Source organism: Citrus clementina, unplaced genomic scaffold (assembly GCF_000493195.1).
Source record: "Citrus clementina cultivar Clemenules unplaced genomic scaffold, Citrus_clementina_v1.0 scaffold_4, whole genome shotgun sequence".
In the NCBI taxonomy this organism is placed as follows: Eukaryota; Viridiplantae; Streptophyta; class Magnoliopsida; order Sapindales; family Rutaceae; genus Citrus; species Citrus x clementina.
In genome coordinates this window covers 17926357-17950126 of record NW_006262274.1, presented here as the reverse complement: position 1 = coordinate 17950126, position 23770 = coordinate 17926357, and the positions used below count along the sequence as shown (strand labels likewise).

The 23770-nt window shown below is 31.8% G+C and overlaps 3 protein-coding genes, 1 long non-coding RNA gene and 1 pseudogene across 6 annotated transcripts; 2 read left to right on the top strand and 3 right to left on the bottom strand.

Moving 5' to 3' along the window:
- Positions 1–4818: 4818 nt before the first annotated feature.
- LOC18043260 (putative gamma-glutamylcyclotransferase At3g02910) lies at positions 4819–5643 on the top strand. The gene has a single exon (XM_006437375.2). The coding sequence runs from the start codon at positions 5029–5031 to the stop codon at positions 5602–5604; it is 576 nt and encodes a 191-aa protein (XP_006437438.1). The 5' UTR covers positions 4819–5028; the 3' UTR covers positions 5605–5643.
- A 1822-nt stretch (positions 5644–7465) lies between these two features.
- On the bottom strand, positions 7466–11193 carry LOC18043259 (dnAJ-like protein slr0093). Of its 3 annotated transcripts, none has more exons than XM_006437373.2 (8): positions 10895–11193; positions 10266–10313; positions 9617–9694; positions 9399–9474; positions 8791–8864; positions 8547–8617; positions 7858–7901; positions 7466–7782 (listed from the first exon to the last, which is right to left on the bottom strand). In XM_006437373.2, the coding sequence occupies exons 1-7, from the start codon at positions 10922–10924 to the stop codon at positions 7859–7861; spliced, it is 420 nt and encodes a 139-aa protein (XP_006437436.1). In that variant the 5' UTR covers positions 10925–11193; the 3' UTR covers positions 7466–7782; position 7858. The 3 variants fall into 3 exon arrangements, with proteins under 3 accessions (XP_006437436.1, XP_024041039.1, XP_006437437.1); XM_024185271.1 differs by having other exon boundaries at positions 7466–7765; XM_006437374.2 differs by lacking the exon at positions 10266–10313.
- A 3181-nt stretch (positions 11194–14374) lies between these two features.
- LOC18043410 lies at positions 14375–17965 on the bottom strand (annotated as a pseudogene).
- Positions 17966–19864: 1899 nt separating this feature from the next.
- On the top strand, positions 19865–21887 carry LOC18043257 (alcohol dehydrogenase-like 7). The gene is made up of 6 exons (XM_006437369.2): positions 19865–20160; positions 20293–20435; positions 20520–20557; positions 20686–21088; positions 21170–21409; positions 21502–21887. The coding sequence occupies exons 1-6, from the start codon at positions 20130–20132 to the stop codon at positions 21772–21774; spliced, it is 1128 nt and encodes a 375-aa protein (XP_006437432.1). The 5' UTR covers positions 19865–20129; the 3' UTR covers positions 21775–21887.
- A 102-nt stretch (positions 21888–21989) lies between these two features.
- LOC18043409 lies at positions 21990–22448 on the bottom strand. Its single transcript, XR_002905933.1, has 2 exons — positions 22342–22448; positions 21990–22252 (listed from the first exon to the last, which is right to left on the bottom strand). It is a non-coding gene; the product is annotated as an uncharacterized LOC18043409 (long non-coding RNA).
- Between the last annotated feature and the right edge of the window lie 1322 nt (positions 22449–23770).

Genomic DNA, 23770 nt, shown 5'->3' with positions numbered 1-23770 from the left:
ACTATTTTCCTCCAAAAAAATAAATACAAATTTTCTAAATTTAGCAAGCAACAAACACTATTTTCCTCTAATTTCTAGCATCCACCTTTGAAAAAATTTAAATACATCCAATTTATCTCCAATTTCTATTTATTTTAGGTTAAATTGTAATTTTGAGGGGTAAAAAAGTCATTTCGTTAAATTTGCTAATGGAAATTAGACGGAAGTGGAAGAATGCAACAAAAAGTGAACTTCAGGTGGCGCGCTGAAAAAAAAAAGTGTTTGTGTATTTTTGAAAAAGACAAAACAAACAGGTGGACGGTTGTAAATTTTTCTTTTTTTAATCTTTAAGAAACACTAATCACATGTTTACAAGTTATTTCTTTCGAGTAACATAATCAAGATCTCCATATTTATATATAAAAAAAAAAACACAAATCATATTTATAAATTATAACGCTTAATGTTAATTAACCATGTGTCGTGAATTGGTCTCGGTAGCGTTATGTATCAAAAGATAATTATTATGGTATGATCTATACATCTATTAAAATTATGAAATCTATTGGGAGAAATTTTAACCGAAGATGCGTGATTGATTAATCCAAATAATGCAATTATTGATGTATGCAAAAGGGAGAGTTGCTTGTGGTAGTTGTTGACTGAAATGAAGAAGAAATTGCTGTGCCCAGACTTCACGGCAACAAGCAAGCTCTTTGTAATTGGATTCTTATGTCACCCCACCTACAAATAAAGCCATTTTTTTATTGAGAAAAAAAATAAAATCCATTTTCCTCCACTTGATTTGAGGGTTCATTCATAGTAGTAATTGCATGTAAATCAATTTCGATGAAAGTGGAAAGACACCCCCGCAGTGCTATTAAATAATTAAAATTAAAATTAAATCAGCTTGGTTGAGGGATTTGTGAAGGAAGTTCATTGAAAGCGACGCTTTTTTTTTTCTTTAATTATTATTAAAGAGGTAAATACAACAGTGCAAGATGTGCCTTTGTGGATTTTCACATTAATAGAGAGCAACTTTATGAGCATAATCATGTGAATTTGATAAAAAGATGTTAGATTCTGCTCATACTTGAGCTCACATCTAAAGATCTGAGTGTGAATTTGACTCGTGTGCCTATTCGTGATAATGTACGTGCAATGTTTTTCTATCCCCTTTTTACCAATAATTACACGTTAATAGGACCCAGCAACACCACCATAGTGGAGGCAGTCAATCAAATCCAAATTGATCCGAAATGATTCATATCCAATACAACACCTAAATGTAATAAATCGATTTTTTTTACGAATAAATTAATCACAATTTCGAACACGAAATTTATAGGAGTCAAATAAGAAATTATGAGACACAGTGGAATCAAATTAAATAAGAAAAACAGGTGATTAATTCAAATTGAATTAGGGAAAATCATATAGAAGATTTCTCTATATAAGGGAGACGTACAAAATTTTTAATGTATGATTTACTACAAAACAAGAATAGAAGAGAATAATTCAACTATTCTGATTAGTTGCTCTCTACTTCTGTCGCATATTATCTTTCATCAATTTTTTTTTTTATTTTTTTTTTTATGTTCAAACTATCGTGTTCAGAGTGCACCTTCACGGCAGTCGTTATTGAATCTTGGAGATTAAGTTGCCTTTTTAGTCATTCTTGCACCAGAAGATCTTCTTTGAGAAGCAGAAATTGGTTTTAAAAGCAGCACTTGGGATACGCCTTTGACGAATTTGGATTTGTTGACAGATGCCGCTATAAAAAGAAAAAAAGATCGTATGTTCATATTAGGCCGAGCTTGAACTATGGACTCCAAGCCCCTTACCGTTCAAACGTTTCAGTTTAAAGCCCAAATTTGACTGGTCTTTGAGGAATGATGTTGTGGTAATCTAAATAAAAATGTTTCAATTTTTTTTTTTTTTCCATTACCTTAGTTTGAAAATTTTCTTAATACTTTAAATTATTTTTACTGATATATATAACAAGAAATTTATGTATGGGATTTTTAGATTCGAAGCGAATTCAATCTATTTTCAATTATTATTTTAAAAAAAAATTAACTTCCACATTCTTCATAAGAAGACTCAAACTCTTAACTTTAAGAACGAAACTAGAACCGCCCAATCAAAGAGTGGTTTCTAAATTTTTAAATTTCTTAATACTTTGAAATACATTACGTAAAGTGATAAAGTTGCAAAAATGTATGCACCATTGACCTTTCAGAAATACTGTTCTTGTAGTTATTTATTGGGCCGAAGGTCCACAACTCCACATCATATCTTGTTTTGCCAAATATGCCCAACAACTTTCATTGGATAGGCACAAGCATAGACGTATTATATTATAAGACTAGCAATTTTTCATTTTAAGAAATGAAATTATTATGTTTAGAATGATAAAGTTCAAATTCAAAGTAGATTTTGTCATTTATCTAAATAACTTTATATTCTATTGAAATGATATATATATATATATATATATTCAAGTCTAGAATTTTAAAGTGCGGGAATGTCCGGGAAAACACAATAAACCGTGTGATTTAAACGCTTTAAGTTTTAAACTTTTAAAACCCTGCAGTTTTAAAATTTTTTCCCGACATCTCCCGTACTTTATGATGATAGACCAAAACACTAATCATATATATAAGAACTTTACGGAATAAAAGTGGCATTTCACAATGTATTGAAAATTTTTAATTATTTGGGCATAGCTAAAGTAGAACTATATATTAAGAAAATCTTTATCTTTATATAAGAGAATCTTAATCGATTGGTTTTTATTTTTTGGCACAACAAAAGTGAGCATAGATTTCTTTTTTTTTAAAAAAAAAAAAAAAGAAGAGAAAAAAAACAAAGTGCTTAGATGAAAGCAAGGCAGCATGGACAAGGCAAGTGGGTTGTTGGATTGGATGGCAAAGACAGGCTCAATGCTTTTTCTTATGTGGTCACAATTTTTCTCATAATAAAAATTTCGGAAAGGGACTGAGGAATTGATGATGAGAACTGAGAAGGAGTCCACTAGTAAAATGATAATGCTGGGGCCACTGGAAAGAGTGAAATAGGTACAATGTTCAAACTATTTTTTACAAAAAGAATAAAGAATATGCGACTCTAATGTGTTAAAAACAAGCAACCAATTGAGCTGATTGACGAGATTTGTACTTTTTTTAAAAAAAATTTTAATTATACGAGACTATTACTCAAGATATAATTCATATTTCATGAAATTATTTTAAAATTTATAAATTTTATATAACACTGTCTAAGTTTTTACTTTCTTTAACATATAAAAAACATTTATTCCACTCACGTTTTAAAAGAAAAATATTATTTTCACTTAAATTGAGAAAGAAAATTAAATTCTCACAATGTGTTATGGAGGCTCAAACTCATTCATTCACAATTGTGAGGGAAGAGTTCTAACCACTCGGCCTTAGATTTATAATAAGGGACGACAAAAAGGTTCGATCAAGCTTTTAATTTGATAGACCTACTTTTAATTTTTAAAGTTTTAGCTTTAATTTAAAAGGTTAAAGGTCGGTCATTATTTGAGGAATTAGAGTTTGATTATATTCCGATTAGAGTTGGGGTCTTATAAAAAAAATTTAGATACGATTAATCCCTAACTCAATTTTTAAAATAAAAAATACAACATTTAAAAGTTATTAAAACACAAACACACCCCAAACAGGCGGTCACAAAATGCACCTTAAATATACTTGCCTCTATTTTAGATTAGTTTAGTTATTTTGTATTCAAATTATTTATTTATTCTTAGTTTGGTTAATCTGTTCATTTGGTTAGATCGTTATATGTTGTATTATCGTTAAATTTAAGTAAAAAATAATTTATTATATTCCTTTCAAATAAACTCAACATAAAAGTTGAATAAATATATTACAATATTATGAATAAAGAATGAAGAATAAGAATTCTATTCTAAAAGCAAAACTAAAAAAATAAAATAGTAAAAAAAAAAAAATATTGATCGGCTCAGGACCATGACCCGACCCTTAGTTTAAGAGGTCAGACTTTTTAAGCATTAATGCCCTTTTATTTTAATCATAAGATCAGTTTATGATTTAGTATGATCAGACGTCGCTAGTTTCTTTTTGTTTTCTCTTATTTAAATCTTAGCTAGTATGCTGGGAACAGCTAGCAATGTTTTAAGTCATCCCTAATATTTAAATCACTGGGTCTCGGCATCATACTTTCCCCACCGAAAGACAAGTGTCTTGTTGCAGGCTTGCAGCAAGTGCAAGTGAGTACGGCTAAGAGACTGAAAGCGTGAACACGTTTGTTCGAAAGTAGGTGCGTTTTGTCATCACCCGTACGGTGCGGTCCGGCTCGTACTTTTGGCATTTTCTCTGACCCAACCGTCAGTTTCTGGCCTTCTGCACAAAGAAGGCAAGGAGGAGGTGCTTGCCAGCCATTCTCGTAGCCCTAGAAAAGTTGCTCGCTGATAGTTAATAAACAAAACCGCTCTCTTTCTCACATTTTAAATGGCTAGAAAGTCGGTAAAATTTTGATTAAGTGACGGATTCTCGAGGTAATTGTCATTATAAATATTGTACTACTTATATAAAAGATTTAATATTTTTTAATATTATTATTTTTTAATAATATAAATTTGTAAATGTAGCTTTAAGTTAAAAGAAATGTTTTAACAAAATAAAAATCATTTAAAATATTTTTTTGATTTTTTTTCCCCCTAAAATCATCACTGATATCATTACTATGTTAATGATATTTTATTATTACAAAAAAATTTAAGTGAAAATATATCTCAAGGACGTTCCTCGGGAAAAACCAAACTAATAAAACAAGATAGATAGACAGATAGGTAGATTGAAACGTAAAGCAAGCCCTGTAAGGCCCAAAAAAACAGTTAATATAAATAGAGAAAAAGACTCGTTCTTCTGCTTCTTCTTCTTCTTCAGCTTTATCGATCGCTTCCCCCAGATATTATATTGTATCATTCATTCATTCATTCGGCGTCAGTCGAATACAATTCAGTTTTGTCGAACAAAAATGGGAATGGAAGTGGCAGCGGAAGAAGAGCCGAAGAAGAAGTGTAGGGCTCTGATATTCACGTACGGGACGCTGAAGCGGGGTTTCTCGAACCACAACCTGATCCAAGATCTAGTGCTCACCGGAGACGCCGTTTTCAGAGGCGCCTACACCACCTCCGAGAGCTTCCCTCTCGTCTGCGGGCCCTACCGGGTCCCTTTCCTCCTCAACATCCCCGGCTCCGGCCACCCCGTCACCGGCGAGCTCTACGCCGTCTCCGCCTACGGCCTATCCAGGATGGACGAGCTCGAAGGCACCTCCCGCGGCCACTACCAAAGGCTCGGCCCCGTCAGAGTAACCAGGGCGGCGGTGGCGGCGGAGGCCGACGATGACTCCGACGATGAGGCTGAGGCTGAGGCTTATTTTGCGGACAGGAGCTACGAAATGGAGCTGTGGAAGAAGAGCGGGAAGTTAGGGTTTCGTTGGTATGGCGAAAAAGAAGCCAAAGGCTACGTTAAGAGGAAAGATCGCCCCCAGAATCTCTCTTTCCTGGAACATATTCGCATCTTTCTTTCATCATCCTCTACCGATCAATGATTCTTATTATATTTATTATCCGTCATGTTATAATTTTAATCCTTATTAGTTAGTGCTCTGGTGGTCTATACCTTTTTTTTTTTTTTTTTTTTTTTCAAAAATCTATAATTTTGTTGTTAATTAGCTGTTTAGAGGATGATGATGATGATTAAGATAATCATTTTGTAGCAGCCCCTTCTTTTCAATAAAGCTTGGGTCTATCTATTAGTGAAATAATTTTATTTGTGGATTCCATTCCATCCCCCATTGAAGGTTTTGTTAACGTGAGTTTGTAGTAGATGTTTATTATTTTTTAATAATAATACAAGGGAAAATAAATAAAAGAACTGATTTCGCGGACGGAGTCAAAACTTTTGAGGCCCCATTCGAAGCTTTTTTATAGCCAGGAAAGCTAGAATTGACCGACCCCCTTCCCAATCGTTCCAAGTTCAGGACGACCAACTGAAGGTTTTTGGTGTAAGGAAGGTTATTCATCCATTCCGTGGCTCTAAAATCTAATGAAAGATGATGAATAATCGCCAAATCCCAAATCAATTTTTAACCTTTTATCTCTTTGAGGATTTTAACTTTAACTGATCAACTAAATAAGATCATTCGAAAATCATTCGGTTATGTCCATAAAATTCATAATAATGATTTTGATTTTGTATATATCAAAAAAAGGGTCCCTCTATCTTACATGCATGTAAGATACACTCTCTTCATATGAATAGTGTGTGGATCTCACACATACACTATTCATATGAGGGGAATATATCTTACATGCATGTAAGATAGAGATTGCAATAAAAAAAATATCTACTGCGTGCTACTTTCCCTAGGAAGTATTGCCCGGGCCGGACTTTCCGATCAAAACGAAGCGCTTTAACATTTAACTTTACGCACAAAATAGTATTTTTACTTGCTGCTAAGTTTAAATATTCTCACCCTATTCTTTTAATTCTTATTGTTATTTAATAATCTTTTTTTATTTCCTAAAATATAGTGGGATAAATAAAATTAAAATTAAAATTTATTTTTTATTTTTTAATTTTATTTAAATTTTAAATTCAAGTGATTAAATAAATAAAATTACTTAAAAATTATTCGATTATTTAATAATGTATGAAACCAAAAAAAAAGTTCTCTAAAATTTGTTGTCATTGGACTTCTTCTTTTTTTTAAAAAATTTTTTATGTAGTCAGTCACATGCCACAATCTTTATCTTCATTCATACCACCTTTCGTCGTCGCATGGGATTCAAGATTCTTGAAGAGACAGTGGTTGGAATCCATTCATGCAACCTTTTTTTATGATAAAATATAATCTGCAATCAAATCATTCAACAACGTTTTATGATTTTCACGAAACCAAAAATATCATTATACAACTTGAATATTCAAATCAGGCTTAGTGGGTCGGCAGAATTGTCCAAATAGATGGATTACACAATAAGCAAATAAATATAATTCATGCGGGTGGTTTTGCATCCCAGTCATAAATAGTCTCTTCACTTTCGGGGGGGTGGGGGCCAAATTAAAAAAAAAAAAAAAATCGTCCATTGACAATTTGACATTGTTTTTGTCTCTAATTTCAGCCATTTTCCTAATGGGGAGATACAAAAATAGTGATAAAATGAGAGATTAGATTATTGATATAAATGTGGAAAGTACTCGAAACATGAAACCTTAAATTTGCAACATCGAACTTAAAGTTTGCAAGTTATAAATTATAATAATAAAAAAGAATTATGCCATGTTACAGTTTATAAATGTTTAATTATAAGTTTGCAAGTTATAACACAAAACTACATCTACGTGCGTGTCAATTGCTTTACGTTAAGTAGGACCGAAACCCAAGTGCAGTTTGTTCACAAAGATGATTGCGAGGCAGTGAAAATGGAATTATTTAAAAGAGAGAACTTGACAGCAACTCTATGAGCATCTGGATTTTTAGAAGGATACCATGGTGCAGAGTAATGCTGAACTGAACAGATACATATTTCAATGTATAAATATATCTCACAGCCCCATATCAAAGGGCTTTTTACTCGAAAGGCTCGTCTTTACTTACTGATCCGGATCTGTAATGTATTTATGAAGTGCTTTACAAACTGATCAGTTCCATCTCCAGCTGCTCCAGAAATATGGTACAAACTTTTAACATCTCTATATTCCAGCTTCTACAGGTACAGTAAACCTGTCGATCATTTGATATCAGAAAATTCTTAAGAGATCAAGCATATATTGTTTGTAATGCATAATATGGGAAGACCTTATTTATCAGCAAAGTCATCGGTTTCTGTCAGTTGCTGGCTCCTGCATTAATATCAAGGTTATTAGTAACATTGCAAATAAGAAGTACGGTCCTTTCTTGATAGAAGATTTGAAGCCACAATAAACTGAAGCCAAGTGTAATTCAGTGATTTTCTAAGCCGGTAAACAACGGGAATTTGTAACATCCCCGTGAAAAAGAAAGTACAAATAAAATTGGGAAAAGAAAGTATCCGACAAAGAACGAACTAGAAATATGCTATGCTCGTGAGCAAATAGGAGCTCTAATAACAGCTACAAACAACTCATAACTCATCAAATTAGTCATTTTATTAAAGTGAGGGACCACAGTAAAAGACTAAAAATACATGCTCCAATGCAGTGTTTCGCCTATTGCACATTGGAGGTCGTGATTTTCTGTCTTTTATCTTGCTCTTCATTTTGAAAAAAAAATGAGGGAGCTGAGTGCTCAATTTGTAGAGGAGGCAGATTCCATTTAAAAGTTTTCTTAAAGTTCTCTCACATGCCTGTAGTAACTAATGCATTACAATTTGACCAAGGTACTGGAGGACCGAGTTGACCAATCTTCATGCTAACCACATAAATCGAAATATATGACAGTTCATTGCTTATAGCAGTGATTCAAGAGAAAGGTTTGAACAGAAAATAGTTGAGTGACAAAAGGATTACCACATTGATGTGTGACTGATGCCAAGCCCATTACAAGTTAGTATCATTCCTTTAAATCTGGCAAGATATTCCTGTATTGCAGTGGCAGAATGTCTCAGATAATCTATAAACTATACCAATTTATTGGTTGGTCCTCTTCAGCTAAAAGAAGCATAATTTGATAGTTATAGACCTAATCATATCATAAATGGTTTGATTCATCAAAATAAAAAGATAAAGAGAATAGATAAAAGAATGTCCTTACCCGCAAAGTATACTTATCAATCTCATAAATTCCAGTGAAATCATAGTCAAGACGTTTATCAGGATCACTCAATACTGCAAAAGAATTTAATAAAAATATATAGGAGACATGAGCAGAATTAAAAAAGGTCATGCTATTGTACGCCTAATGCAATGAAGAGTATACCGTGAACTACAAGTTGCTGGATGTCAATATGTGTAGATACTTCTGTAACATAAGTTTTACTAAAAAAAGAGAGAAATCCTATTTCTACAGAGAAGAAGCATCACCTCAGTATTGAAGAAACTATCATTAACATATGACTTTAGGCACAAAACCATTCTTAGAACTTCAACCACATATTCGATCAATCAGGTGTTCACTAGTTCATACTGAAACATTCAAATCCCAATAACAAATCCAAAAATTAATGTTTGCAAGCACTTGAAAGTATTTTCATTATTTACTTCATCCTCTTGAAGTTGCTTCAGGTGAAAAGAATATTTTGTTGATAAACAAAAAGGCAATATCAATCTAATGAACTCTACAAAGACATCTCTTGGATTTATGCATGGAGAGGTTGTACACATGCAGATGTGGATTTTTGGGCTTTCAACCATAAGTGTTACCTGTGTAGGCTTCATTAATCTCTTGAAATTTAGCAGTAACAGCACTATCACCATTGTGCTTATCAGGATGCCACTTCTATAAATAGACAGTAATATCAAGAAAATGTCAGCCAATATCTTTTATCCAATGGACCAAACGATTACAAATGATTACAAACCGGTAAGTGTAAAAGCCCATGCAAAAAGCTCCTGGAGGAGAAAAATAGAAAGATACTAACCAGCGCAAGTTTTCTGTAATTCAATCGGATCTTCTCATCTGTTGCATCATAATCAACTTCTAAAATCTTGTAATAGTCCTGAAATAGAATGATAATTCAGCATTGCATATGCATCAAGGTAAAGTTGTACTCTATACAGTGAAATAAAACAGAAATCTCAAATACTTGTGATAATGCTGCAAGTTTGTGTCAGATAAACATGAATTTAGAATAAATGGCTTCTAGATTAGCAGCCAGCAAATAAACTGTAAAAGGGCCCCTTGAAGACCTTAAGTGATGCAAGTTCATCTGTTGACACGATATTAAGTTGTAACCACTGTAAATTACATTATAAAGTTCACGAGGAGCAAATTAGCGATCTATTGGAACCATTGCAATCATGATAAAAGAAAATACAGTTCCAAAAGGAATTCATCCATTAGTGGGGTAGAGAAAAAGGGGAGCAAAACCAGGACTGGTGAAACACTTGGTGTGCAACTTGTTATATCATTTCTACCCCTAACTTGGACATAACCATATTAGTTTGTTAATAAATAAATGCAAGCAACAAATAAGTAAAACTAAAAATTATGAGCCAGCTAACATAAATTGAAAATTAGGCACCAAAAGCATGGTTCATCAACCAATATAAAGCAGTAAAACAACACACTTGGAACTCCATATTTGATCTGCTCTCACGTGAAGCACCCATTTTCTCCTGGAATCATTCATGAGAGAGTGTACACTAGATTAATGTTTTAATCTCTTCCAAAAGCTGAACTCAATATAAAATTATGCCAAACAAATATGTCAAAAAACACTTAGTTAAGTACACACAATTTGCCTTCCCCCCCCCCCCCCCCCCACCAAAAACAAAAAGAAAAAGTACTCGCTATTTGAGCAACCAAATTATGCCCATATCCTCTGCATTCTTTCAAATTTTTGCCTCCTTATTGTCAAATAACAACCATTAATATCAATTATACTATTGAACCCAGAAAAATCATTACACCAAATGCAGCGTTACAGTAAACTAATTCAAATAAGCCAAAATGCCAAATGCATTCTATTCCTGAATCCCGTTTAAAATCTACAAGTCAAATTTTACTTCTTTATAATCTTTTTCCTACCATTGTAAGCTAACCAGACAAAAACAAAACCAAGAAAACTCAAAAGGCAAAAGGGTATAAGAAAAACTAAGAGTTCTTGTAAAATAACAACTAATTTCAACAGAAACAGAAAGTTCAAAAGCAATTAAAAAGAAAAAAGAAAAAGAGATAGCATAGAAGCTTCGAGCACCTTTTGAGTGTTATTATCATTGCCTTCCATCTGGGTTTGTGAAGAACAGAGGTTTATTTACAACAAACTTCATTTGATTCCAAGAACCCAGAAAGTTTGTTGTTTGATTCAGCAGATTTTCTTTCTTTTTTTTTTTTAAGAAAAAATAATTTCGATAGATATAGCTGAAGGAAAAAAAATAAAAATCGACTTTTTGTGGTGGATTTTTGAAGTTAATATGAGAAGACGATGAGCATCAAAACGCCACAACTGTACAGATTCAGGATAAATTAAGCAAAGAAAAGGAAAAAAGTGCGTAATATGGGAAACTTAATTACATTTTTTTTTTCTTTCTAAATATTTTTCTTATCCATCTTCTTCAATTTTTTTATTTTTGAGGTAGTGTTTACTTTTTTATTAGAAATTTTAATGGGTATAATTTTTTTTTTAAAGTCATGAATAGATTTAAATACAAATTTTTAAACCATAGGTGTATTTTTTTAATATTTAAATATAAGTAATATTTTATTTATTTTTATAAATCTTAAATATAGTTATTTAATATTTATGTTCCTATAAATCAAAACAAAAAAAGAAATTAAGTTTCATTATTTACAAAATAAATGAATTTAAGGGGGATTGCTACTTTCCCCCCTACAATAATTAACATATACCATTTACCCCCTTTCTGTTTTTATAATGGCAAAAAACTCTCCTGATAACATAAATTTATAATATTACCCTTATTTTTAATTACTTTTTTATTTACATTTATTATAAATTAAATAAATTACATGAATAAAAACTAAATAAAAAAATTAAGTATTAAAAACAAGAAATATATGTTTTGATATGAGTTGTAATTATTTATTTTGTGAACATTTTCTTATAATAAATATTTTGTAATATTTTAAAATTAAATGTAAAAAGTATAGGCAAAATATTTTATTATTTATCTTATAATAAATTTTTATTTGTCATTCAAATTTTCTTATTATAATTTTTTTATCATTTTATAATAACTTTCTTATATATTTATTATAAGAAAATTTGCACAAAATAAATAAGTACAAGAAAAAAATTTTATTATTAATTTTTTTCTCATATCAAAATATTTATTTCTTGTTTTAATGCTTAATTTTTTATTTAGTTTATATTCATGCTATTTATTTAATTTATAATAAATATAAATAAAAGAGTAGTTGAAAATAAGGGTAATATTGTAAACTTATGCTATCATGGGAGTTTTTGACCATTATAAAAATAACATGGGGAAAAATGGTATATGTTGATTACTGTAGGGGTGAAATTGGTAATCTCCCTATATTTAATGATGATATTTTTAGAATATATTATTTATTTTCTATTTAGATTTTTTTTATTCAGATTTAAAATTACAAAAATTTACTTTTTTTTTTATTTAGATATAAAAATTTGAAAAATAGATATAACTCATAAAAAAAACGAATAAATTTTGAAAAAGATTTAAAATTAATAAAATTATAGACTTCCAAATGTTCAACAAACAAGAAAACTATGAATGTGACAAGAAAAGATTGACCGACAAAAATATTTTAAAAAAAATCATGATTCTATTATGTTTTGAATTCAACTAATGATAATATGTCATATCAGTTAGTAAAATATTGACTATATAAAAAAATTGTTTATGTATCATTATTCATAACATATTAATTGTGATTTTCTTATGCTTCATTTAGTATAATTTTTTAAATATAATTTATTTAAGCAAAGTTTTTTATTAAAAAAATTAGTTGTTTGATTGTGTGAGAGCCTTTATTAAAAAATTAAAAAATTACTTTAGTAGACCAGTTTTTAAAGTTATGTTGTAAAAATGTGAAATAAGAATGTAAAATAAATAATGGACATATTAAAAAAGAACTTTTAAAATAAATGATGGACATTTTTAAAAAAGCTCTCTGACAGCAAAATAGTTTATTTAATTAAAAAATATTCTATCAAAATAGAATTAAAAAATAATAAAAAATTTAAAAAGAAATTTTATAATAAAATAAACACTTATGACTATTAAATAAATCATACCCAATAGGTAATTAATTTTTTGAAAAGATATTCTCTTAATTGTTTATGTTTTTTATTAATGTTTTGGCAGTTACCCACCAATATATTTAAAAAGTAGTGAATTAATTAGAAAATTTAATGGCTTATTTGTTTATTATTAGTATTATTATTAATTTGATTCATGTTCATATTCATTTAATGTTTGGTTATCCACCAATTTTTGTATATATAGCAGATGCGTTTTTAGAAAAACTGAATCTATCCATTAACTTCTGCCCCTACATATTTTTATCCAAAAATGTTTAATTAGCAGAAATGACGGGACGGAACTTGGGTTCAGAGTCTAGAGAGATTAATCTTATTTTTCCTTTTTTTTTTTTAAAAAAAATGTAATTATAATAAATACTTTTAATAAAGTAAAATTTTGCTTAATTACTTCAGTTTGTCAACAGGGGTAATAATTTACTAGGCCTGGGCCCAGGCTTGCACCAAGAAGCCCCGGTCCGGCGATCAAATAAAAAAAACAAAAGAGTTTTATATACTCCCTTGACCACTAACTGCGCCCCCATTATTTATTTTAATAGAAAAATAAAAAAAATATAAATGTTCTTAAATATGTGAAGATATTTACTTATTTTAATATCTTTAATCTTATTAGACTGGAATCTGGATGCCGTGTTGGTTTATTTTATTTTTTTAATGAAGCTTCGATTGACAGTTACTATAGAAGAACATAGAAATAATTACATGATAATCGAACACCGGAGTAAATGTGTGATACATCTAAATTCATTTATTAAAGGCTTATAACTACAGAATAAAGAGAAAATAAGTTTTTTATATTTAGCAAAATTTTTTAGAATTACTTTCGATACAATCACATCATCTTACAACTTACAGCAGATTTTGAAAAAGTAGGTTAAGAGTAACTTTTTAAAATTTAATTTTCAGAACTAGTTTTAGACTTATTATAATGTCCTATATATCCTCACATATATTACAAAGATTCCATACTATCCTTAATCAATTGGGAAATAAAATAAAATAAAAAATTAAAGGGATTAATATTATTATTAAAAACATTGAGATAATAATAAAAATAAGTTTAATAAAATAAAAATAATTATTTTAGTTATCAATTATTATATATACATATTAAAAAAATATTGTACATATATTTATAAATGTGTAAATAAATTTTATTTAATATTATATCTATTTACTCAAAGAAAAAGTTATATTTACCAAATACATACAACTGCTTTTAAATTTTAGAGTAATTTTGAAAATAAATTTTACCAAATATTTAATTGATTTATTTCACAATTGATTATTTTTACAATTTAACCAGCAGCAACTAGTTTACAAGTTATGGCATTACCAAATTAGCTTTATTTAAGAAACACAAGAAAATGAGGCTTTATCAGCCATCTTTATTGAATAAAATACAAAATGACTTTAGTAAATCTTGAGTAGGACCTTGACACAATCAGGTTGCTTCAACAGCCTAATTGCTTCGTCCAAATCTTCCAACATAACCTGATGAGTCAAAAGTTGGTCAACTTGAAGCTGCTTATTTTTGCATTTGTCAAGGATAATGGGTAACTCTGATTTTGTTTTGATCCCTCCAAAAATGGTGCCCTTCAAGTTCCTTCCTAAGGCAATCGCCAGGCAGTTGAGTGGCACCTTGGCTTCATTTGCTGCTCCAATTGCCATCACTTTTCCTTTGCCCTGTTCACCATTTCAAACATAACCACACTCTCACCGTCATTCATCATCCCGAACAGGATACATAAAAAGCCAATTTGGTAGTTTGTTTTTAAAATGCAGAATTTGAAAATGAAATCATTAAAAATGTGTTCGATAGTTTGTCTGAAAAATTACTAAAAATAGATTTAAAGCCTGCCGGAAATGCTAATTCCTTGGGTTTTAGTGAAGAAACATACCAACTTGGTGGCTTCAAGGGCTTCCGAAAGTAAAGATGTAACCCCAGTGCACTCAAAGCCATAATCCACACCCGTTCCATGAGTCATTTCCTTGACTAATTCTGAAATTCATTTATTTGGTTCATCAGCAGGATTTATAAAATCCGTCATTCCAAAAGCTTCTCCCTTGTCTTTTCTACATGGGTTCTTGTCTATCCCAATTATTTTAGCTGCCCCTTGGATTCTGGCTCCATCGACCACCTGCAGTTAGAAATTACGATAACTACTAAAATTATTTTCAAGGAACTAGAGAATGGTGTTTCTCATTTTGTACATGTAGTTACACACCCCTAATCCAACAGCACCAAGGCCAAAAACAGCAACACTTGATCCCTTTTCAACTTTGAATTCCTTCCAAGCTGCGCCAAATCCAGACGAGTATCCACATGAAAGGAAGCCAGCAAGTGAAAGATCTATACCTGGATCAACTTTCACAGCATAATTGGCATCAACCACCGTATATTCGGCCATTGTGGAGCATGTAAATAGGTGATACAATTTTTGGCCTCTTATGGACATTCTTGAACTGCCGTCTGGCATCAACCCATTGATGGTGAATGGATGTTTCAGGCATAAATTGGCCATTTCTGATGTGCGATTTTCACATTTTTTACATTCTCCGATGTAAGTTGGAATCACAATATCTCCTTCTTTAAATTCTTTCACTTCATCACCAACACTCTCCACCACCCTGCATTTCATTATTTTTTTTTTAAAAAAAAAACCAAAACTATTCTTTTAATTTTATGATGCATTTTGTGCAATTATGTATACATACATAATGAAGAAATGGAGAGGGGAATGGGATTGCCGTTAGGCTAAACTATATATAATTAAGAAACAGGTGTACTTACCCAACACCTTCATGGCCAAGAACGCGAGGGAAAAGGGGCTGAAAATAAAAAGATCAAAATAAGAAAAATTCACTGGTGGTCAAACCAAGTAATTTAAACAAAAAAATATAAGTATTGAAAGAGTTATGTATTACTGTTCATTAATTATGTAATTAAGGAGGTCATTGACTGGATATCTGTTCAAACTGAGTGGTTGCACTATAAGTTGGAAAGCTTCTTTGCAAAATGTTGTTGCTTTGTCAACAACTGAAGCCGAGTACACTGCTGCAGCTGATGCAATAAAAGAAGCTATTTGGCTTAAAGGAATGGTGACTGATCTGGGGTATGAACAGAGGCAAATAACAGTTCATTGTGATAGTCGGAGTGCTATCTGTTTAAGCAAAAATTAGATACACCATGAGAAGACTAAACACATTGACATCAAGCTTCATTTTGTCAGGCTGGAAGTGTCAAAAGGAGTGGTAAAACTGGTGAAAATACACACTGATGACAATGTGGCAGACATGTTAACCAAGGCTTTACCTGGTGCCAAGTTTGAGTTCTGTGTGAACTCAGTTAGAGTCTGCAGGATCTAAGCTGCAGAGGATATGGTGATGGAGAAAAAGAGGAGTAACATATTTGGTTCAAGGTGGAGAATGTTGAGAAGTGAACTGCAAATCTATATTTGTAGTTGAGTATGACATGTCAGTCTTGAGTTTCAGGACTGGATGATATGTCGGTTATGTGACACAAGTGAGTGATATGACAAGCCTGGTGGATCAGCCAAATGAATAAGTTAAGCACGTGATATTGCACATGCTTTACTTATTCTAAACGACTGAAGAAGGCTGCGTTTTGAGTGAAGATTCTACACGTGTATTGAAGCTAGTTTGAACGACTATTAATGCTGTTAAGATAAGCGGGAAATTTCTGGGTTTGTTACCAACAAACCCAAGCCTGGTGAATTGGTTTCTGGGGGTTGTTTCTAGAGAAATTCAGGCGTGTATATAAGTCTTCTTCTTTTCATTGTTGTAGTGCTGAAGTTCGTAATAGTTTCTCAGGCATCTTGTATCTTGTAAACTCTAAATCAGTGAAAGCTCTTTCTCTTTTTCACAGTGGATGTAGGTCACTTGGTGGCTGAACCACTTAACCCTTTTGTGTTAGTGTGTGATTGTTTCTCTATTTTCTTTTGTTTGATATCTGTTGATTTCAATAAGTGGTTTCACGTAGCATTGGTTGATCGTAATTAGTTCTTTGATTAAGGCTAAGTCGAGTGGATCTTGGGGGATTAAGATCGGTTCTTTGCTGGTCTTGGTCCAACAATATAAATATACTTCTTTCATCTCATTAAACCAAATAGTGCTAGTCTTACATTTGTACTGAATTATTTCATGAAGCCGTGATTGATAGTTGTTATATATAGTGGCGGATTCACTGTAGGACAAGTGGGGGCTTAAGCCCCCACTGGAAAAAGAAAATACCTCTATTTGATAAAGAAAAATTATCATATTTCTAAATAACCCCTGTCAAAGTATTAGTTAGCCACATCCTTTAAATTTCAATTATTATTTTATTAATTACAAAAGTTATACTTTGACTTAAAATCAAAGCCCACATCTCAAAATATTTATAATTCCTAATTATTAGATCGTGAGTGCCACATTTTAATTAGAGATTTCGTTAAACCAAAAAAGTTATATTCAAATTTTCAGTTTTTATGTCTTGTCGTTATTTAATTTAGCCCCCAGTAAATTATTTTTCTAGATCTGCCACTGGTTATATATACAAGAAGTGCTTGTATGATAGTTATTATACGTACAAGAAATGCATGTGACATAAAATTATTAAAAGATAATAATGAGATAAGTATTGAATCCAATTCGATTAGTAGAAGCTGACAATAAAAGAAGAAAGAGAAAAGAAGACAGAGATATGTGTAAGAAACAAAAGCAAATGAGGCTTATAAGATTTCGAACTCAATTTTTAAAGGGTAACACCATTCAAATCCTGATAAGGACCTTGACACAATCAGGTTGCTTCAACAGCTGAATTGCCTCGCCAATCTCTTCCAATTTAACATGATGGTTCAAAAGTTGATGAAGTTTAAGTTCCTTGTTCTTGCATTTGTCAAGCAGTATCGGAAGGAAGATTTTGTTTTGATCCCTCCGAAAACGGTAGCCTTCAAAGTCCGGCCACCTATACCAATTAACTTCACTTTTCCTTTTCCCCATTCGATACTTAACATTACATTGTCTCATACTTTTCGAGTAATTTTTTTTTGCACCTCACAATTTTTGTTTTACATGTCTTGTAATTAATGATAGGTTCTAATAAAAAAGTTGTATTAAAAAAATGTATACTGCACAACCAAAATTAAATTATGGGATTCAGCCCAAAAAATAAAAGATTGATAGAGTCACATTCAGAAACTTGTCATAGTTGTGTAATATTCTGATGCATATAATGTCACATAAATAATACAGATGGCGTGAAAAAGAATTGATGAATAAATAAATAAAGATGGCGGCGAAGTTAGGGCGTCAAAACCCTGAAATCAAAATTTTTGCATTTATAGAGATGATATTTACTTCCACTACATTTGAACAAAATTTTCTTCCGAGAAATTGCCTCATTTGATTTTTTTTTTCGTTTTTAACAAATAAGAATCCTTTGATGATTCGAGTGCTAAGATCTTAAACTTTTAAAAAATGTGTGCCACATATCTACTAATATGAGTGCATAGTTGATATGTAATTAACTTTTAGAACTTTTAGGACTAGGCATTTGTGACACAAGCTCCGGAAGCAACCTCACAAGTTAAAAATTTTATATATTGTTTGGGAAAATCTAACTTTTAAGTTATAACACTAAAGTATTTAGCTCAACTTGTTGATGTAGTTCGTAAACTAAATTGATTTTATCTCACACAAGTATGATAAAAAAAAACATATAATATATTTACTATTTCTATCAAGATTATTTTGGTAAAAACAATTATTTGGATAAGGGTAACTTTAGATTTTACCCTACTTAAAATGACAATTTTCAAGTTATGCTTAAAGATTTTGAAAATATCAATTTATTCTTATTTACTATTAAGAAAATAAAATATAAATACATCTACATGCCCCCACTTATTTTCATGTTTTAAATGAAAATAAGTAAATTAATATTTTCATATTTTTAGAAGGTAAATTAAACATTATTATTATTTGGGGTTAAAAAAGATGTTTACCCCTCGAATAAATTGTTCGACTGTAGAATCGTTTGACTTTCCCCGACAGCCATGCGATGTGTCTTCCAAAAGGATCAGGATCCTCTCCTAATCTGATTTTCATCTGAGAAAATTATATTAATATGATTGGTGGTTAATAAATTAAAAATAAAAAATAATTAAATCTTAATCATCTACTAACATTAAAACACATGTGGCACAAAATATGTAAAAGATCAGGAGTGTTCAGATCAAGAGAGGATCATGATCCCTTCCAAAATCACGTACCCAATTGCCTTTGACTAATCATGCATGCCTAACTATAGTTAATTTCCTTAGTCTGATGGTGATGTCTCTTTCACAAATTAACTCTTCCATTTTTCTTTTGAGTGATGATATAGTCACAAACTCTTGTATAAATTTATCTTGTACAAATTGATGTGACATTAATTCACAAATTAACTCTCCCATTTTTTTTTTAGTGGTGATACAACCACAAACTCTTGTACAAACTTATCTTGTACAAATTGATGTAACATTAATTCATTAGTTGAATAAAAATATAAAATAATAAAAATAAATCTTGTGGGCCAATAAATATTTAATTTAATTAATTTTACTATATCACATCAGTTTGTACAAAATAAATTTATATAAAAATTTATGGTTCAGAATTCTATTGAAACTATCTAAATCAATTCTACTAATCACAGCCTAAAATTTGAAGCTGAAACTATTCTGCCCGCAAATTAATGAAGGAGAAAGCTATTCCTCCCTGTACTCAATTACACATTATTATATAAGCTTCGGCTAAATTAAGAAAGTGCACAGTGGGCTAGCCCTAGCTAGGTGATCACCGTTAAAACTGCACTATTTATTTGTCAGTTCAGACGTCAGAGAAGATCATGACACCAAATAAATAAAGTGAGTGACTCATGGTTGATAATATAACCTTAAAAGATGACAAATTATTGAAAATTGTCCAATAGAATCGGGGCCCACGCCTATCTTAAGAAACTCGCTCAACTTTTGCGGTTCAGTGAGCCGACAGCTCATCGGTGGCACGACTGGTTAAAAAATTTATTTGAGTCAACGGTTTCATTGAAGTGGCCTTATGCAGAGCTCATCTCCTTATCGACAGTTTGAAATTCGAGGCTGCAAAATCTACAGCAATACTAACAATGAGCAATTCACAAGCCATAACGTGCAAAGGTATGAAAAAGGCTATTAATCCAATTATTGCGTAAAATTTAGAAACAAGTTATACGAACTGGGTTGGTTTGTTTGTTGTTAGATTTTTGTGTCGTTTTGATGGGAAAATTTTTGGATATGTTTTTGCTGCAGCTGTGGTATGTTGGGGTTTAGGAGAGCCATTAAAGGTAGAGGAGATACAAGTAGAGCCTCCGAAATCAACTGAAGTTAGGGTTAAGATGCTTTATGCCAGTGTTTGTCACACTGATATCCTTTGCTCTGAAGGATTCCCAGCGGTTAGTATATGCAGTATCAACTATATCACATAAATCTTGGTTAATAATTTAATCTGTTTTGTTCTTTTATTTTATTTTTTTCAGCCTCTTTATCCTCGTGTTCTCGGGCACGAAGGTGTCGGGTAAGTTCTGATTTCCTTGTTATGTATGTATTATATACACAATTGCACGAATGTATCACTTCATCTATATACATAAAACTAAGAAGTTAATTTTGGAATTTTTTTTTGTTTTTTAATGCAATTCGTAGGGTGGTGGAGAGTGCTGGGGATGAAGTGAAAGAAGTGAAAGAAGGAGATATTGTGATTCCAACTTATATTGGAGAATGTAAAGAATGTGAAAATTGCACATCAGAAATGACCAATTTATGCCTAAAATATCCAATAGCACTGAACGGTTTAATGCTTGATGGCACTTCAAGAATGTCCGTAAGAGGCCAAAAATTGTATCACATTTTTTCATGCTCCACTTGGTCTGAATATATGGTCATCGATGCCAATTATGTAGTCAAAGTTGATCCAAGCATTGATCCCTCGGATGCTAGCTTCCTTTCATGTGGATTTACAACTGGTTATGGGGCGGCTTGGAAGGAAGCCAAAGTTGAAAAAGGATCTAGTGTTGCTGTTTTAGGGCTTGGTACTGTTGGATTAGGGGTATGTTATGTACAAAATGGGGAAAAACAATTTTAGTGTTGTCAAAAGCAATGTTGTGATTGTTGTAATTTGTAATTGCAGGCTGTTGATGGAGCCAGGATGCACGGGGCAGCTAAGATAATTGGGATAGACAAGAACCCATGGAAAAAAGAAAAGGGGAAAGCTTTTGGAATGACAGATTTCATAAACCCTGATGATGAACCAAACAAGTCAATTTCAGAACTGGTGAAGGGGATAACTCATGGAATGGGTGTGGATTATTGCTTCGAGTGCACTGGGGTTCCATCTTTACTTTCTGAAGCACTTGAAACCACAAAAGTGGTAAGTTAAAAATCTTGCAACACTTGGGATATGTAACTCTAAAGAAAAAAAAGAAAAGAAATTACTGACACTCTTTTTTAAATGGGGAACAGGGAAAAGGAAAAGTGATAGTAATTGGGGTAGGAGTTGATGCGATGGTGCCACTGAACGTAATCGCTCTTGCATGTGGTGGCCGGATTTTGAAAGGTACCACTTTTGGTGGGATCAAAACAAAATCCGACCTTCCAACACTGCTTGACAAATGCAAGAACAAGGAATTTAAACTTCATCAACTCTTGACCCATCATGTTAAATTGGAAGAGATCGACAAGGCAATTCAGCTGTTGAAGCAACCTGATTGTGTCAAGGTCCTGATCACGATTTGATAGGTTTTATCCTATGCTCTCCTTGTGTTAAATTCGAGATCAAAATCTTAAGATCTGCTCTTGAGATCCCTTCTATTTATGGTCACTCCTAATCTCATCACCAAACCTCTAATTTGTAATAAAGAAAGAACGGAGTTTTTGCAGATTTAGCTTAAGTTTGAACGTTGCACTTTTAAGTACAAAATGTAAACATTAAAAGGAACCTCAAACCAATATAAAAAACCATGAACACATCTGAGATTTCTACACATCTGATTTTCAGGCATTATGCGATTTGCAGTAAATTGGAAATTGTTATGCAAAGTACAGTAGGTATCTTTAGAACTTTGGAAACAAATCCTTACATGGTAGCTTCTACTTCAGGGTCAATTTCCACTGGCACTTTAGGAGCACTATTGCCACCTCTCAAACGTGAAGATACATTGTCAATAGCATTATTAAGTTGGCTGATTTTGGCGTTCAAGGTCTGCCTGGTCCTCTGCTTCAGAGGAAAGGGAATACAATTCAAAGTTTGAAGAGAAGGAACAATATAACCTCATGTTCCAAGTAAGAGTGAATAATGGTTACCTCTAAACCTTCATCATAATAAATTGGTCGCTTGGCCCTCCGAAAACCATACTCATCTTCATTCAGCAGGGATCTCCTGATCTAATAAACACAAACAACAAATAAGTCAGAAGCTTCGAAGGAAGGATAAGAAAATGAGTCTGTTGCTCTATGCAGCAAATATGATGGATTACAGTCAAGATTTTATTGAAAGTTATCAGTCATCTCTAAAGCCCACAAAAGCTGGGAAATAAAAAATGACAAATAAAGAAAATTGAAAAAAACAATTACTGAAAAACCATTAATCCCAAAGGCTTATGGTTATAGGAAACAGCTCAACAATAGTATTAAAACTGTCTGACATGCAATGTAAGAAAATAATTAACTGGTTTGTTACGCTGATCCAAATGAACACAAATAAACACATCAAACCAGACAGAAAACATTGATCCAGAACAAAAACAAACAAAAATGTGGATTTTATCACATACATAAATCCAAACATAGTCCCCCATTATATTAGGAATTCTAGTTGAACAAATCCAACGAAGGAATTAATGCACAAGACCTCTTGCTCTCATATCACGTTGACAAACTATTAATTCCAAGAGTTTAAACTCACAGAGAAGAGTCGAACAGTAGTATTTAAGACTTAATAGTAATAAAAAGAACAAAACACAGATTATCCAGTATTTAACTCCATAACCCGGGAATGTTGCAAACTGGTTTCTAAAAACTGAGGAAAAATATTGTCCATAATTTTATAAATGGAGATAATGATGCATATGACAACTGAAATTTATCAAATCAATTTAGTCCATAACAGCATTCACCAGGGGAATTTAAAAATTTTTCAGGTTTAGATCAACCCCATTTACAAATGATGTTCACCAAATTCATTTGCAACATTCACAACTCACCACTCATCCTATTTTCAATAGAAGTTTTTATAGGTCCGCACAACACTATTTCACAATATGGGAATGGCACAGGACAACTTAATCTATAATAGGAAAGATATAAATTCATGTTACAGAGTGAGTGGCGAGCAGGGAATGACAATTAGGACAACTTAATCATGCACATAGATTACCTAATCTTCAAAAAGAACAGTAATTGCCTGCACATAAAAGATGGCAAGTCATAGTTATTTGCTTGTTTCTCTGACACTGTCTATGCACACGAGGACCATTACTTGGATGTTTTATATCCTCACAATTAGAATTCCAGATCCTTTTATCTGTCGAATGTAGAAATTAGATTGGGTGAAAATTATGCAGCAACTTGGACATGCTATGTATGCCCATCCACGTAACAGAATTGGACATAAAAAAATTTCCCTGGTCAGCAAATGAACTTTCAATAGTTGTCATTCATTAGATATGCTGATATAATAATAGCAGGACATGACAAATAAAGCTTAAGGGAGAAATCCAATCACCTGAGGGGC